A 17442-nucleotide genomic window follows, 5' to 3' on the forward strand; every position below is an offset into this window, starting at 1 on the left:
TCTTCTTTGTTGCGAGATACTTAGTGAAGGCAATCAACTGTAGAATATCGATATAGTTGTCTGTAATTAGTATGACAGAATACACAGAATCATAGCATGTAATACACAGAATATGTAGTCTAAGTCCTATACAGAATATACTTTGTAATATACAGAATACACAGAATGAAATGTTAGAATACACAGACTCACTCAGTAGGATACACAGAATTTAATAGAGATAAGATTTCTTACTAGTTTCTCCGGGCANACACAGAATATATAGTCTAAGTGAATTACAGAATAAAAATTTTAGTATACAGAATACACAGAATGAAATGTTAGAATACACAAACTCACTCAACAAGATACACAGAATATAAGCACAAGTATTAGTAAATTATAAAGTGTTATAAGCATAGGTGTATACCTTTCAAATTCAAGTTCAGCTGGTGTTTTTGGTGTTGTTGGTGTTTCTGTCAGCAATGTTGTAGCAGATGGTATTGAAGTAGATGGGGCTACTTGTTGTTGCTCTGTAGGCACTCTAGAAATATTTTCAACCAATGATTCCAGCATGGTTGTTATCTCGGGAGATTTTGGAGACGCTGTTGCTTATCTTTGTTGTTCTCTCTGTGTTGTTGGTGGTGGGGTCTTCTCCAGTGTAGGCTGGGCTGATTTTCCTCTTTGTGATCGCTTTCTTGGGGATGGGATTGCTGTTGGTGGTGCATGCAATGTTGCTGCTAGTGATTTTGTTGCTGTTGCTGCTGCATGTGGTGGTGCTGTTGTTTCTGCTGGTGATGTTGTTGCTGCTTGTTGATCTTCAGAATGTGGTGTGATGGTGTCGGAGTTAACAGCTGGAAAGAAGGTGCATGGATTTCAGGAGAGATGTTCCTCATGGTTGCATAGAATGCAGCTTCAAGTTCAGCGACTGCCTCTAAGAAGCTTGGCTCATTGAAGACATCATCATCCTTTAGCAGGCTCTCGGGTGGGACCGGTGGGCTTGGATTTGGACTTGGTGTTGGATTGACAGTGTGGGAGAAGTTGACAAAAGTGTTCTTTATGATTTCAGCTGCTGAATTGTTGGTTCCAATTCCAACCATGACTTCTCCAAACTCTGCAATTCTAGAACTCATTTTCTTCAGGGAGTCAGTAACTCGTTGCACAGTTTCAGACTCAATTGGTTTATGAGTCACTTCCTCCTCAAGCATTGGCTTTCTGTCAATCACTTTTCCTCTACCATACTTCCCTGTCTTCCTATGCATTTTAAGCGTTGCTTTAAGGTCTTTTGTTGTCCATTCTCTAATGGTTGGANGGTTTTGTGTGAGAACAAGCCCTCTGATCTGAACTCGATCAAGGTAAGAAAGCTTCAAAGAATAAAAAAAAAACAAAGATTAGAACAAACATTTAGTGGTTATGATCTATGACTTATGGTTTAGTATTTAGGACCATGCACAGAGATATATAAGTGAATACACATAATGAATAACTACAATACACAAAATATTACTCAGTAATACACAGAATGTGAAAATGAATACACAGAAACCTTCAACAGAGTACACATAGAATACACAGACTCAAGTAAGGCATTTTATTCAATAATTTATAGAATTATAAGAATAAGTTAGTATTGCATACCATTAGGAAAGTTGCAGGGCCATTGTATGAGGAATCATTGTTTGATTTCCAGGCCTCTGTAGTGTCTAGCAGGCTCTTTATGGTGTAAGCACACCAATTCAGTTCTTTGATTTTACTCACATCTTGTAGTGAGTATAGAATCCTGTAATTGCAGAAGGTGTTCTTGTAGCCCCTTATCAGTGTTGTAACCACGAAGATGACAAAGTCACGCTTGAACATGTCACCACTGTCTTGTCTCTCGACAATCTTGTTTAGCATTTCAGTGGTTGTTGGGGTTCCCTTCTCTACCCCCCATCTCAGTCTCCAATCCCTGACCAAAGCATTGAATCCTTCAGTCTCATTACTGGAAGTGCCCTCTACGACAAGGAGTTTGCCACGCGGGAGTCCAAGTGTAGACTGTACATCATCCTCCGACAAACACAGCTCATCATCACCATCTCCAATTTCAATGGAGCATCGTTCCAGCTCATCATCACCATCTCCAATTTCAATGGAGCATCGTTCTATGTCATCATCACCATCTCCAATTTCAATGGAGCATCGTTCTATGTCCATCTCACCATCTCCAATTTCAATGGAGCATCGTTCTATGTCCATCTTACCATCTCCAATTTCAATGGAGCATCGTTCTATGTCCATCTTCTTTAATCCAATTTCAATGGAGCATCGTTCTATGTCCATCTTCTTTAAAATGTGCTTGATTACCACACCATCACAATGAGTCAGCTTGATGTCCAGTAGTGGTCCAAATCCTATATCCTTTACGGCTTGATGCTGATCCTCGGTTAAACTACTGACAAGGGTGAACAACTGCTTGGGAGTTGTTCGAACAGTAAAGTATTTCTTTGGTTTTGGTTTGTCTTCTACTACTTCCTTTCCCTTCTTTGTTCCTTTTGTTGCAGGATTCTTTCTCTGTTTTTTTTGCCTGTCTTCTGTCGGTGGCTTTGACGTAGTTGCACTATCTCTCTTTCTCTTTCTTCTTTCTAAGGCAGTTGCCAGGACTTGATCGCTTTTATCAGAACTTGACATTGCTGTCACATAATAGAAAAGACAAAATTAACATGCTAGAATACACAGAATGACATGCTACAATACACAAAGTCTTTAACACTAATACACAGAATCTAAGCCCTATTATCAATAACCTCAACACAACAATGTGGATAAAATGCTAGAATAAACAGAGCCAGTAAGAAGAATACACAAACACATTAACACGAATACACAGACTCATTAACAACAATACACAGAATATACTTCTCATTATTATCAATCACCAAGAATGTTGGAAAATTGGAATCAACAATGTGGGATGGTAACATTCTTGTATACACAGAATGATATGCTAAAATACACAAAGTCTTTAACACTAATACACAGAATATAAGCCCTAGTTTCAATAACCCAAATTCAACAATGTGGATAAAATGCTAGAACACACAGAGTCAGTAAGAAGAATACACAAACACATTAACACGAATACACAGACTCATTAACAACAATACACAGAATATACTTCTCATTATTATCAATCACCAAGAATGTTGGAAACTTAGAATCAACAATGTGGGATGGTAACATTCTTGTATACACAGAATGATATGCTAAAATACACAAAGTCTTTAACACTAATACACAGAATATACTTCTCATTATTATCAATCACCAAGAATGTTGGAAACTTCGAATCAACAATGTGGGATGGTAACATTCTTGTATACACAGAATGATATGCTAAAATACACAAAATCTTTAACACTAATACACAGAATCTAAGCCCTAGTATCAATAACCCAAACTCAACAATGTGGATAAAATGCTAGAACACACAGAGTCAGTAAGAAGAATACACAAACACATTAACGCGAATACACAAACTCAATAACATTAATACACAGAATATACTTCTCATTATTATCAATCACCAAGAATGTTGGAAAATTGGAATCAACAATGTGGGATGGTAACATTCTTGTATACACAGAATGATATGCTAAAATACACAAAGTTGTTAACAATAATACACAGAATATAAACCCTAGTTTCAATAACCCAAATTCAACAATGTGGATAAAATGCTAGAACACACAAAGTCTGTAAGAAGAATACACAAACACATTAACGCGAATACACAAACTCAATAACAATAATACACAGAATATACTTCTCATTATTATCAATCACCAAGAATGTTGGAAAATTGGAATCAACAATGTGGGATGGTAACATTCTTGTATACACAGAATGATATGCTAAAATACACAAAGTCTTTAACACTAATACACAGAATATAAGCCCTAGTTTCAATAACCCAAATTCAACAATGTGGATAAAATGCTAGAACACACAGAGTCAGTAAGAAGAATACACAAACACATTAACGCGAATACACAAACTCAATAACAATAATACACAGAATATACTTCTCATTATTATCAATCACCAAGAATGTTGGAAACTTGGAATCAACAATGTCGGAATGGTAACATCCTAAAATGCAGACAATGACATGATATAATACACAAAATCTTTAATAATAATACACAGAATCTAAGCCCTAGTATCAATAACCTAACACAGATGTTTGATGAGGTTTAATACTGAAAATCAACAATGTGGATGATAAAATGATATAATATTGAGAATCAGTAAATGTTCATGCTAGAATGCGAATGCAAATGCATATGTGATATATATACAAACATTATGTTTTTTTTTTTTGCACAATGTCGTTGATCAACAATGCTTGTTAAATATTTACCTTTTAGTTCCGTGTGTTCTTGATAGTCGATGAAGATGTGTATTTGTTGTTGATCAATGCGTATTTGTCCTGATGTTCTTGATATTTGTTGTTGATCAATGCGTATTTGTCCTGATGTTCTTGAGTTCTGTTGTTGATCAATGCGTATTTGTCCTGATGTTCTTGAGTTCTGGTGTGAATCAATGCGTATTTGTCCTGATGTTCTTGAGTTCTGGTGTGAATTGTTTGTGTTTTGCTTTGCTTGAGAGTGTTGCTTGCTTGGTCGAAGTGTAGTGGGAGTGCAGTGAGTGGAGCGAGAGAGTCGGAAGCTTGTTAAGGAAGACTCTCCATCGCTTATATACTTTAATTGAAAAAAAAAATAACGGTGATTGGATGGACTAAACGGTGTCCGTCCCATCACTTAGTGGAACGGCGCCGTTTAGTCCCACGGTGCACATTGCTATGTGCACCGTGGTGTAGGGTATAACAATTGATTTGCGCTCTCCTCTCTCCTCTCCCGTCTCCACCTCACCCAAAAGCCCAAAAAAAAAATCCCATAAAAAGTTTTGTTAGACTTGCTCTAACTCAAAAACCGAAGCACAATCATCTTTGACGGAAATTTCATCTTTTAATTCTTATTTCTTAAAGTGCCGTTTTGTTTTGTTCTTGTGATTGAATAATATATACTCCTCAAATTTAGTCCAATTACGCTAAACGTGTGTAACACCCACCACCTTTATATATATATATATATATATATATATTTTAAAGAACTACTGACTCTCTGTTACAATTGTTCATAACTATTTTCTCAACCTACTGAAATACAAAAGTCAATACAGGCTCAGACCCACAACCTTATATATGAAAGTGCAACTTGGTGCCACTAGACCACAAAGTCTTGACCTGTATAACATCTATTTAATTACTATATTATACATAAACATTAATTACAGGAAAAACGAAAAACTTAAGAAAGAATTTCCTGAATATTGTTTTTCAGCTTTCAAGTTCCATTTTTTTTTTTCACTTTTCCCTACAATCCAGTCTGACAGTTTGTAGAAGGATATTTCATGGTGACTCAACTTACCGGCAGAAACTAGACAGTTGTTGAGACGCGATTCTTGGTCTCTCGTAATACGTTTCACTCTTGTGATCAGTTAAGTTACCTATGCGGACAATTATCTATTGTTTTCATTTTCTAAATGGACAACAAGAACAAGTCTGCAGACCACAGGCAGCAAACTAAAAGTAAAAACAAGAGCTTATTAATCTTTTGCTTGCTACAATAATTAGTCTTTTTAAAATTTTGTTATACCATTATTTAATAAATAAGGCTAACATGCAACTTCATCATTCAATTTACAAGAAAGAGAGAGAAAAGACATGTCAGAACAAAATACTTGAGTAATAAAACTTCATTTTTGTCATCCTTATTAAACGGTGAATGACAAAATTTTAAATGAAAAATTAATTGTGACAATAAAATAAAAAAAATATAATAAAGTAATATTAACAATATGATTAAATGTGGCAATACAACAATATTAAAGTACTAAAAGTGAAATTTGCTCCTCAAAATAATTATTCATGTGGCAATTGCAGCACTTGCAAGATTACGGCTCTGTTTGGCAGAGCTTATTTAGGAGCTTGTAGCTTATTTTAAGCTACTAATAAACTATAAGTTCTGTTTGGTAATGTTCCTAAAATAAGCTAATAGCTTAAAATAAGAGCTTATTTGTGAACGCTACCTTAGGTAGCGTTTCAAAATAAGCTAGTAGCTTCTTAACTTTTTTTTCCATCTTTAACCTTATTATTTTAAAGAAATGACATCACTTACCCTTCCCAATTAAAACTTTTTTGGCTAAACCTTTTTGACTTTTTCTCTTCAATATGTTTGGTTGTAATTTCAATTTGACATTTGTGTTTAAACATTGATTTTTGTATGAACTAATCTTATGAATTATAAACGTTTTGTTTTATTTTATATGTTTCCAAATATATGTTCTTACTTTATATTTTATTAAAATATATTGATTTCACTATTTTATATTTTAATATATAAACAAACCTATTTAAATTTAAAACTATTTAAATTGTATGAAGATGTCATTTTTAGTCTTTTTATATTTATCAACTTATCAAATAGCTAATTTTACCAAACACTTTTAAGCATAACAGCTAGCTTAACGGCTCTTCAGATTTCAGCTTCAAGCTTATAGCTTTTCAATTTTCAGCTACTTTTCAGCTAGGTTTGCCAAACATAGCCTATATGTTTCCAATTGAGAGGTTTTCTCAATTTTATACGTATTACCTACGCTTGGGAGATGATGGAATGGATTTTAAAGGCGTTGTTTGGCAGAGTTTATTTAGGAGCTTATAGCTTATTTTAAACTTCTAATAAGCTATAAGTTCTATTTGTTAATGTTCCTAAAATAAGCTAGTAGCTTAAAATAAGAGATTATTTTTAAACACTACTAAGGTAGCGTTTCAAAATAACAATTTATCATTCAATTTATCACTCCATTAGATATTTACAATCCCCTAGAGCAGAAAATTTCAAGAAAAAATAACAATAAACAGTTTCATAATAGTATCTTTATCAACAAACTAATGTTTACACATCAAATCCACATTGAGTCGAATCCGGAACACAAAAACTGAACCAAGAATTCAGTTTTACCAAAAGAATGGGAAAAAAAATCAGAATACCAAACAGAAACAAAAAATTTTAATTCAAACCAAATACACGCACATATCTTATGCTAAAGGCCGGACATTTCTACACTCATATCCTCCTCATCAACCCCCATATCCTTCTCTTTCACTTATATAAAATGAATAAACAAATTAAAAATCTAGGGTAGATAAGATACATGAGAATAGAGTGAGAAAATAGAATGATATGATAATTTAATAAATACCATATGCACTGTTTGATGTTGCAGCAGCAGCAAAAACGAGAGAGAATCAATTGTAATCAAATAGTATATTCTGTCTTTGTATGATCTTTTACATCTTTTGCTTGTCAACTGTCAAGACTTTCAATCCTTTAGTTTCAACAAGTTTTTTTACAAGGCCTAAAGGGAGCTATGCTAAATGCTAACAGTAGCAGTGACTGCAGTTGAGCAGCACTTGCAATTTATTGATTAATGCCTCGTGCAGATTTTTTTTTAAGGAATGAAGTAGAATATATGATTAAAAAAACCTTGAGCCCAGATGAAAATGAGTTCTATCAAACATTAGATGCTAGTCAAAGGATTATTTAGTCAATTTGGTATCATTCACACTCAAAGATGTTATGGAATATAGATATAATATATGGAATCTCTATAGATTAGGGATTTTGGTAGGTAAGCATATGGAGACTTAGTTTCTTATTTCTATTACGATAGATTTGGTATCTAGTTTAGTATATATAGAGGCATAGAGAACAACCCTATTGTACTCTTTCATTATAATATATTCATACATTCTATTATTCTCTGGTTTTCTCACATACTTTACTTCCGCCTAACTGACGAGTGGTTGTTATTCTCTACTCGCCAGGGCTTTCAATCTCTCAATTTCAACAAAAGACAACCTTACAGTGACATGTGAACACTATAAGTTTTGTTGCATTAGTTCTTGCAGTTGACCAAGGCTCGAAAGGTGCTAACCTTATTTGCCAAGACATTCCAAAGCCCATCACTTGCAATGATTTTAAAATCAAAACATTCAATTTCTTCTTCATGAAAATAAGAATAGCTAATGTTAGCAGTGCAAATGAGTACAAGCAGGTCAAAACATATATGCACATAAAAAATCACAAGAATTTGCAGTTATTATGAGCATATATATATTTTCAGGTAGCATTGCCATCTTTCACTTTGTTCTTTTATTTGGGTGAGGCAAACTGGCCAAGGTAGCTAGGACTCTGATGTGTTACGTTTTTTACCGTGTTGGTGTGCTTGTATGTAAAATACATACATACATTCACCCAATGTTATTCATAGAGACTGGAAGCTAAGCCAACAAATTAAACCTACCTGTTGCTCAATTCGAATTGTGATCTTAAGATTTGTGACTTTGGATTTGCCCACACAAACTTATATATTGAAGTGGACACCTAAATAATTTACATATATATATATATATATATATATATATATATATATATATATATATATATATATGCCACTCCTTTACATTTCCATCCAAAAACATTTCACACTATATCATAATAATAATAATAATAATAATAATAATAATAATAATAATAATACAAAAACACCTTCAATTCAATTCAATTATGGCAGTGGCTGTTGTGTGTGGTAATTAGAGGTAGATCCCTTTAGAATTGACTTCATGGAAGCATAATGTAAAGTGTAGCTAATGTGAAATTTTGGCATAGCTACGGCCACCTGAAAAAAAAAACATCATCATCTATGATTTAGAAATTAATCATTGAAATTGATATAACTTTGGATTTAAATTTTAAAAATAATAATAATAATAAGGTAGCTTAAAATCTAACCAGCAAATATTAACAACAAATGCGTCATTCCCATACTCTTGTTGCTCTTTTTGAATACGCGTAGCAGATGATATAAGTGACTCTAAACAATCACTTAAATTGATTGATTTGAGAGTAGTTATTTATGCAAAATCACTAGGAATTTCTTTCAATTTTGTGCAACTAAGGTCTAGATTTTCAAGGACTGGAAAATGATTACTAGTGGCTTCCCAATATTGTAGAGGACCTGAAGATATCTTCAAGAAGCTTAATCGACGAAATCCTCCATCTTTGGGTTTCCATTTCTGATCCTTAACACCATACAATCTGAGTTTCTCAAGCTTAGACAACTTACCAACAACATCCATATCCTTCCATTTTAAATTTGTAAAAAACAAATCTAAATCCTTAAGATTTGGCCAAAAATTCTCTAGGTTTATCATCCCCATAGAATAAATAGTTCTACACTCTCGAAGTGCGGCATCAACCTCTAGTGTTTCCACTTTATATAAATAGACAAGACTATCAAACCAACTGGGAGCTTTGCATTTTATTCTATGATTAGTAATAACTTTCAATGTCCTTAGATTTGGGATCCTTAGGAACAACTCCTTTGTACAACTCCTATAATCCAAACTATTAATGCTCTCCAACTTATGATGAACCGATCTTGGAGAAACTAGTGTAATGCCCCAAATAGTGATATTCTTCAGTTGAGGTAATCCCCAAAGATCAAGGGGTTCACATGATGAATACTCATCAACTTGTAGCTTCTGTAGATTCCGCAACATGAACAAAGGTAGATAATGAATATTCAACCCAGAACGAATACTTAACAATCTCAGATGCACTAGACCCACAATCTCCAGAAAAATATTATGGACATTTATCTCCTGACTGACTACTTCCAATGCCCTTAAAAACTTAAAATGTGCATGCACCTCTGCCCGTCTTGAAGTCCTGAACAATGTATCAATCAGTGAAGAAGTGTTGGTAGTAGGAGTTATACTGTTGTAAGTGCAAATTCTTGATTGGATAGTCCATGGTTGAGATATATGGGAAGAGTTTATTGATTGATTTCTCTTCCACCTCAAACTAATATCATAACCCTTCTTGGAACATAAAAGATTTTCTTTTTGGGCTTCTCTCAAAGCCAATTCACGCAAGACATCATGCATTTGATAGGAGTCTATATTATTTCTATCTCGACAAAATAGAACAAGATTTCTATCCACAAGATTTTGTAAATTTTTCCTTGCCACATCTTCCAAGCTCTCAGACCTCAAAACCTTTAGAAATCTCTCTGAAACCCAAAAATCAACGATCTTACTTTCATAAATCTCATCGTCTTCTGGAAAACACCCAAATGACAAAAAACAAAGTTTAAGATGATGAGGCAAGAAGGTGTAACTCAAATCAATGATGTTCTCACCCTGCTGATTAGAATGATCTAAACTCAAAGCAGGGACACATTTTGCAATATGCTCCAGTTCATGAATAAAGGTTTGGTTGGGGTTTGAGAGGAGTCCAGCAGCCACAATAATTGCAAGAGGTAATCCTTTGCACTTGTGTACTATCTCTCTACCAATTTTTTCAAATTCAGGGGACAGTAGAGTTATTGATCTCTTACACACCTTGCTCTGAAAAAGATCCCAACTTTCATTTGAATCCAAAAAAGGTAAGGTATGGCAAAAATGATTACCTGAATCAGCATACTCGGCCACATTTTTTTGCCGAGTGGTCAACAATATTCGACTTCCAATATTGTCATCCTGAAAACATCTCATTAAATCATCCCAGACATCTGTACTCCAAATATCATCTACTACGATCAAATACCTTCGATGTTTTAGAAGCCTGTATACTTGCCCAGCCAATTCGTAGTTGTAAGCTCCATTGTTGTCACTAGCCCCTGCAGGGGCAAGAGAACGAAGCAGGCATTGGAACACTTGTGTTGGATTATAGTCCTGTGAGATAGTAACCCAAGCTCGACAATCAAAGCAAGAAATGAATGAAGCATCTTCATAAATCTTTCTAGCTAAGGTGGTTTTACCGATACCACCCATTCCCACAATTGAGACAATTTCTCGTTTTGAGGATTGCTGGTTGAGGTTGTCCATTATGGTGTTGAACACATCATTGCAGCCCACCATTTTGATTATAGACTTTGAATCACCAACCGTAATGTTATCGAGTTCCAGCCCTCTAAGAGAAGCAGGATTGTTGTTGTTGTTGTTTTGTGAGTTGTTGGATTGGTGGTATGCATTCTTAACCTTCAACATCTCTTTCTTGATGTAAGATGTGAGCCTAATTCCTTGAATGAAGAGTTGACGAATCCTTTGTGTAGCCTGAATCCGTTGTTTCATGTATTTATTGAGATAAGAGGCTCTCAGTTCTTGTCTGATTACACTTTCTGCTTCATACAACATATACCTCCTTCTCTCTGCCTCTTGCTCATCATCAATCTGTTGTTCATTCCACCACATATACCTCCTTCTCTCTGCCTCTTGCTCATCATCAATCTGTTGTTCATTCTTGCTGTCTTGTTCATCATCAATCTGTTGTTCAATCTTGCTCTCTTGTTCATCATCAATCTGTTGTTCATTCTTGCTCTCTTGCTCATCATCATCGCTTTTCCTTTCCCGTCTGAAACAAGATTTCACCTTTTTCTTTATTTGAGACGACACGCGCCATACGGGCCCTATGAAGTATCATATTACAATGTTCACCAGGAACCGGCATTCCTCGTCATCGTCATCGTCATCATCATCATCAATCTGTTGTCCATGCTTGCTCTCTTTTTCATCATCAATCTGTTGTTCATTCTTGCTCTCTTTTTCATCATCAATCTGTTGTTCATTCTTGCTCTCTTTTTCATAATGGTAATCTTTTTTTCCATAGAGAAAGAGTTGATGCTGCCTGCAAAAAGATTTGATCCTTTTGTATATATGAGGCGGCATGCCTGATACCGGCAGCGTGAAGTGCTTCCCTAGGGTCTCCATCACACAATTGAAATCCATAGTTTCTATGCCGCCTTTAGTTGCTCCATTCAAAATGGGAAGAAGCTTTTGAGCAGAGTGAAGCCTAAGCTTCATGGATTTCCCCAGGTAAAACAATCTCAATTCCTGTTCTATTTGGAACCTTAGTTCAACAGAGACATCTCTGAGTTGTGCTTCCAAACCTTTGATTGGTTCATCGTACTCGCCCAGCTTGAAATCAAAACCTTGTTCAAGAGAGGTTTGCAAAGAAGAAAGGTTGCTGTAAAGAGAAGAGACCTTTGTTTTGTTGCGAAGAGGGAAAAGGGGCGTGGGTTGGAGGAAGTGTTGATGGAGTGTGTCCATTAAAATGGTTACAGCCCCAAAAGCCATAGCTGGTAATGTTGTAGATGAAATTGAAGAGCTAATTAAGATGGATTATTGCTTTAATTTGGTTTAGCAGAGAGAAGAGAAAGTTGAAGTTCTGCAGTTCAAAGGGGACGAAAGCATAAGTAAATTAAAGCTCTATTCCTTTCTTTTTATTAATCACACATTTCCATGTTAGATCCCCTAACTCATGTGACCTTCCACATACTTAATCTTTTAATTACACATCTCCATGTTAGATCTCCCAACCCATGTGAGCTTCCTCGTACTTAATCTTTTTCTTACACAACCCTATGCCAAATCCCCCCCCCCCCCCATTTAGTTCATATTTTAACAGTTTAAAGCTGTAATAGCTAATAAACTCATTTATTTAACAGTTTAACAACACTACCAACCAATTTAGTAAGCTAATAATACATTTAAAAACAAAACTTACCTATTTATAAGAAACGTTTAATACATGTTGGTGTTTCCTTTCAACAACAGCGCTCTGCTGTGGGGTATTAACGCATGATAACCATGATTTTTTATGTATGATCCCCTTCTCGGTGAAAAATTCTATCATATTGAACTCCACGCCATTGTCAGTGCGTATGGTTTTAATATCAACCCCAAGCTGAGTATGAACCATATTGTAAAAGCCTTTGATGAGCCCTCTAACTTCTGATTTGTGCTTCATTAAATGAAACCAAGTATAACGTGAGTTGTCAACCAATGTTAGGAAATAACGTTCTCCTTGCAAAGATTTAACGGGGAAAGGGCCCCAAATATCTGCATGAAGCAACTCAAAGCACGCAGTCGAAACAGAAGTGCTTTTTGGAAATGGCAACCTTTTGTGTTTTACTGTTTCCTTATGTCAAATATTGTCAATTCCTAACACTGTCTGGGAATATGATAAGACCTATATCTAACCAATAAGGTAAGCTCTGGCCTACCAATCTGTTGCCAGTAAAAATTATTACCAACATCAACAATACTACCAAATGTTTTCCCAACCAATTTAGTAAGCTAATAATACATTTAAAAACAAAATTTACCTGTTATGAAAGTATAAAGGCAGCTCATTTTCATTCAATTCTTCTTAAATACCTCCTATTGGCATCGCCCTGGCTGAAAAGCAAAACATCATGATCTATGGTTTAGAAATTAATCATTGAATTTGAAATAAATTTGGATTATTATAATTAAGGATTAAAAAGATTATAATCTTATTTCAACGTTTTGTTATAGATAAAGATAGCTAGAAATCTTACCTTACAATATCAACAACTAATGCGTCGTTTCCGTACTCTCGCTGCTCTTCTTGAATACGCTTGGCAGAAGACATAAACTGGTTTGAACATTCAAATAAATTGATTGACTTGAGAGTAGCTATATCTGCAAAATCACTAGGAATCTCTTAATTCTCTTTTACACCGTTGTAACCCATGTACATGAAGGCTAGATACTCGAGGACAGGAAAATGACCACTAGTGACTTCCCAGCATTGTAGATCACAACTAGTCATGGCCAAGAACTTTAATCCATGAAACCCTCCGTCTCTAGGTTCCCATCTTCGGCCATGAACTGACCAAGCTCTCAATTTGAGTTCCTCTAGCTTAGACAATGTACCAATAAGATCCACATCTTTCCATCTTAAATTCGTATCAAAGAGTTGCGTAGCTTCTTAAGATTTGGCAAAAAATTATCTAGGCTCAATATCCCCACAGAATGAAGAGTTCTAAACTCCGGTTGAAGATCTATGCCACAAAACAACAGTTCTTCCAATTTATATAAATAGGCAAGGCTTTCAAACCAATTGTGAGCTTTGCATTCTGAATGATGAGTGCTAGTAACTCCCAATGTCTTTAGATTGGGGATTCTCACAAACAGCTCCTCAGTACAACTCCTATAATCCAAAAATCTAATCCTCTCCAAATTATGATGAACTGATCTTGGAGGAACTAATGCAATGCCTTCCCTAATAGAGAGATTCCTTAGTTGAGGTAATCCACAGATATCAAGGGAATCACAGGATGAATAACTATGAAGTTCTAGCTTCTGTAGATTCCTTAACATGAACAAAGGTAGAGAATAGATATTCAAGTCACAAGCAATTTTTAACCATCTCAAATGCACTAGACCTGCAATCTCCAATAAAATATTAAGGAATCCATGTAGCACCAATGCCCTTAAGAACTTAGAATGCATATGCAGCAGCCTAGTATAGCCGTATATATCAATGAATGAAGAGGTGTTGCTAGAATGAGTTAAACACTTGTAACTACAAATTCTTGATTGAGTATTCCATGGTTGAGATATACGAGAAGAGTTTACTGGCGGAATTCTCTTATACCTCAAAGCCACGCCATTACCCTTCTTAGAATATAGTAGATTCTCCTTCTGAGCTTCTCTCAAGGCTAATTCACGCAAGACATCATGCATTTGATATGCTTTTGATAATCCACATATTATATTTCTCTGTTCACAAATTAGAACAAGATTTCTATCTACAAGATCTTGTAAAGACTTCCTTGCCAAATCTTCTAACCTCTCAGACCTCAAAACCTTTAGAAATCCTTCTGAAACCCAAAAGTTAACAATCACATCTTCATAAACCTCATAGTCTTCTGGAAAACACCCAAATGACAGAAAACAAAGCTTAAGATGATGGGGTAAGAAGGTGTAACTCAAATGAATGATGTTCTCACACAGCTGATTAGAATGATCTAAACTTAATGTAGGAATATTTTTTGCAATACGCTCCCATTCATTAATTGTTTTTTTGGAATTTGAGAGGAGGCCAGCAGCCACAGTAATTGCAAGAGGTAATCCTTTGCACTTGTCTACTATCTCTCTAGCAATTATGTCAAATTTAGGGGACAAAATTATTCTCTCAGACAACACCTTGCAAAAAAGATCCCAACTTTCATATGATCCCAAGAAACACTTGTTATGACAAAAATCACTACCTGGACAAACGTACGCAGCTACATTTTTTAGTCGAGTAGTCAATAAGACTCGACTTCCATTGTTGTCATCCGGGAAGCATTTCTGTAAATCACCCCCAAACGTCTATACTCCATATGTCATCTATAACAATCAAATACATTTGATGTTTTAGACATCTGTATACTAGCTCAACCAATTCCGTGTTGCTAGTTTCATCGTTTTTACAGACCCCTCGGCCAAGAGAATGAAGAAGGCCTTGGAACACTTGTCTCGAATTATATTCCTGTGAGATAGTAACCCAAGCTTGGCAATCAAAGTGAGAAATGATTGAAGCACCTCCATAAATTTTTCTAGCTAAGGTGGTTTTACCAATGCCTCCCATCCCCACAATTGAGACAATTTCTCGGCTTGAAGATTGCTGCTTCAGCTTGTCCATTATCGTGTTGAACTCATCATCACAGCCCACCATTTTGATTGCAGGCTTTGAAGTATGACCAACTGTAATGTTGCCGCGTTTTGGATTGGTGGAATGCAGCATTCTTAACCTTCAACACCTCTTTCTTGATGTAGGATGTGAGCTTAATTCCTTGTGTGAAGATTTGACGAATCCTTTGCCTAGCCTCAATCCGTTGCTTCATGTAATTATTGAGATAAGAAGCTCTCAATTCTTGTCTAATTATACTTTCTGCTTCATACAACATATACCTCCTTTGTTCATCCTTGCTCTTTTGTGCCCCCTTTTTCTCTTGCTCATCCTTGATCTCTTGTTCATCTTTGCTTTCTTCTTCATCCTTGCTCTCTTGTTCATCTTCACTCTCCTGTTCATCATCACTTTCTTCTATCTTATATAAATTTTTATAATAGATATTATGACGATAAAAGATAGTATGATGCTGTGTGCAAAAAGATTTAACCCTTTTCTTTATATGAGCAGGCATGCCTGATACTGGCAGCATGAAGTGCTTGGATAGGATGCACAACATAGAATCGAAATTCATAGTTTTTAAGTCTTTAATTGCTCGATTCAAGATTGGGAGAAGCTTGTGAGCAGAGTGAAGCCTAAGCTTCATGGATTTCCCCAGGTAAAACAATGATAAATGGTGTTCAATTTGGAACCTTAGTTCAGCGGAGACATCTCTGAGTTGTGCTTCCAAACCTTTGATTGCTTCATCGTAGTCGCCCAGCTTGAAATCATGTTCAAGAGAGGTTTGCAAAGAAGAGAGATTTGTGTAAAGAGATTTGAGCTTTGAGTTGTTGCAAAGAGGGAAACGGGGAGTGGGTTGGAGGAAGTCTTGGTGGAGAGTGTCCATTAAAATGGTCACAGCAGCAAAAGCCATTGCCGGTGGTGATGAGGAAGAGGTAATTAAGATGGGTTTTGCAGAGAGGGGAGAAAGTTGAAATCGTGGAGATAAGAAGAAATGAGAGAGGAACAGGAAGCCATGGCAATATTTGCCAAATAAAAAAAAAAAAAGAAAAAAGGAAGCCATGGTTATTTGCAGTTTCAGATAGAGAAAACAGAAACTGTTCAGATAAGAGAGCCGAGCAACCACTCAAAATCCGTCTTGAGCATCCTTATTAATGGAATTTTTTCGCCGTTATTGATGAGTTTTTGTAAGTGTGATTAAGAAAAAGAAAATGAGAAGGGATAAAAAATAAAAATAAATTAAATTTAAAAAACAAAAGTGAAGGTGTCAGGCGCGTCTGACGGGCCCACATGGCCGCCCAGCTGTGCGCCAAACGCGCACAGCTAGACCTGGCCTTAATTAATTTTGTCAGAAAACACTGTTGTATAAATTCTCATTTGCAGATGAACTCAATTCAATCTCTCTCTTACTCTCTCACTTGCCAAGTAGCTAAACATTATTTTCTCAAGCTTCACTGGTGGTGATGCTCTTAGTGTGGTCTGTCGTTTTAGAGCATCCATATAAGGTGAAAATTTTACACAACTTTTAAGTAACATGTAAAGAGATAAAAATAGAAGAGAAAAAAGAAAGGCAAACCAAAAAAAAAACAACAATCTAACAAAAAAAATTTTAAAAGGAAAGCAACGTTGTGGCGAGCTGGCGGCCACTCTGACGCGCCCGTCGGGGCGCGAAGTGCTCCTAACGCACAATTCAGTGCTTTTTTTTTTTTAAATTCCCCTGCGAAAAAAACCTTGTTTTGCAGGATAAAAAAAAAGTGACTGAAAACCTCGTTTCCTATCAACCAAAAACCAAATGTTGAATTTATTATTGTTCTAAAAACCCCTAAAAAGATGAAATGTGATGATTTCCCAATTCTGTACCATTCTTATATAT

General features: G+C 35.6%; 3 protein-coding genes across 4 annotated transcripts in view; all 3 read right to left on the reverse strand.

The window, feature by feature from the left end:
- LOC116003971 overlaps positions 1-2256 on the reverse strand; it is a 2657-nt gene extending 401 nt beyond the window's left edge. The window contains exons 1-2 of the mRNA XM_031243914.1: positions 1618-2256; positions 410-1343 (exon numbers count right to left, since the gene is read on the reverse strand). Of these exons, the coding sequence (XP_031099774.1) occupies positions 720-1343; positions 1618-2256 (1263 nt within the window). The 3' untranslated portion in view covers positions 410-719. The remainder of the gene's footprint in view (positions 1-409; positions 1344-1617) is intronic.
- Positions 2257-8577: 6321 nt separating this feature from the next.
- On the reverse strand, positions 8578-13854 carry LOC116004388 (putative late blight resistance protein homolog R1A-4). 2 transcript variants are annotated; one of them, XM_031244424.1, is made up of 5 exons: positions 13468-13854; positions 13252-13324; positions 12651-12877; positions 8874-12311; positions 8578-8760 (listed from the first exon to the last, which is right to left on the reverse strand). In XM_031244424.1, the coding sequence occupies exon 4, from the start codon at positions 11336-11338 to the stop codon at positions 8996-8998; it is 2343 nt and encodes a 780-aa protein (XP_031100284.1). In that variant the 5' UTR covers positions 11339-12311; positions 12651-12877; positions 13252-13324; positions 13468-13854; the 3' UTR covers positions 8578-8760; positions 8874-8995. The 2 variants fall into 2 exon arrangements, with proteins under 2 accessions (XP_031100284.1, XP_031100283.1); XM_031244423.1 differs by having other exon boundaries at positions 12651-12887.
- LOC116003972 (putative disease resistance RPP13-like protein 3) lies at positions 12932-15581 on the reverse strand. Its single transcript, XM_031243915.1, has 7 exons — positions 15330-15581; positions 14085-15247; positions 13629-13848; positions 13468-13544; positions 13304-13324; positions 13093-13153; positions 12932-12985 (listed from the first exon to the last, which is right to left on the reverse strand). Exons 1-7 carry the CDS (start codon positions 15579-15581, stop codon positions 12932-12934), a joined length of 1848 nt encoding a protein of 615 aa, XP_031099775.1.
- Between the last annotated feature and the right edge of the window lie 1861 nt (positions 15582-17442).

This window comes from Ipomoea triloba, chromosome 14 (genome assembly GCF_003576645.1).
Source record: "Ipomoea triloba cultivar NCNSP0323 chromosome 14, ASM357664v1".
Taxonomy (NCBI): Eukaryota; Viridiplantae; Streptophyta; class Magnoliopsida; order Solanales; family Convolvulaceae; genus Ipomoea; species Ipomoea triloba.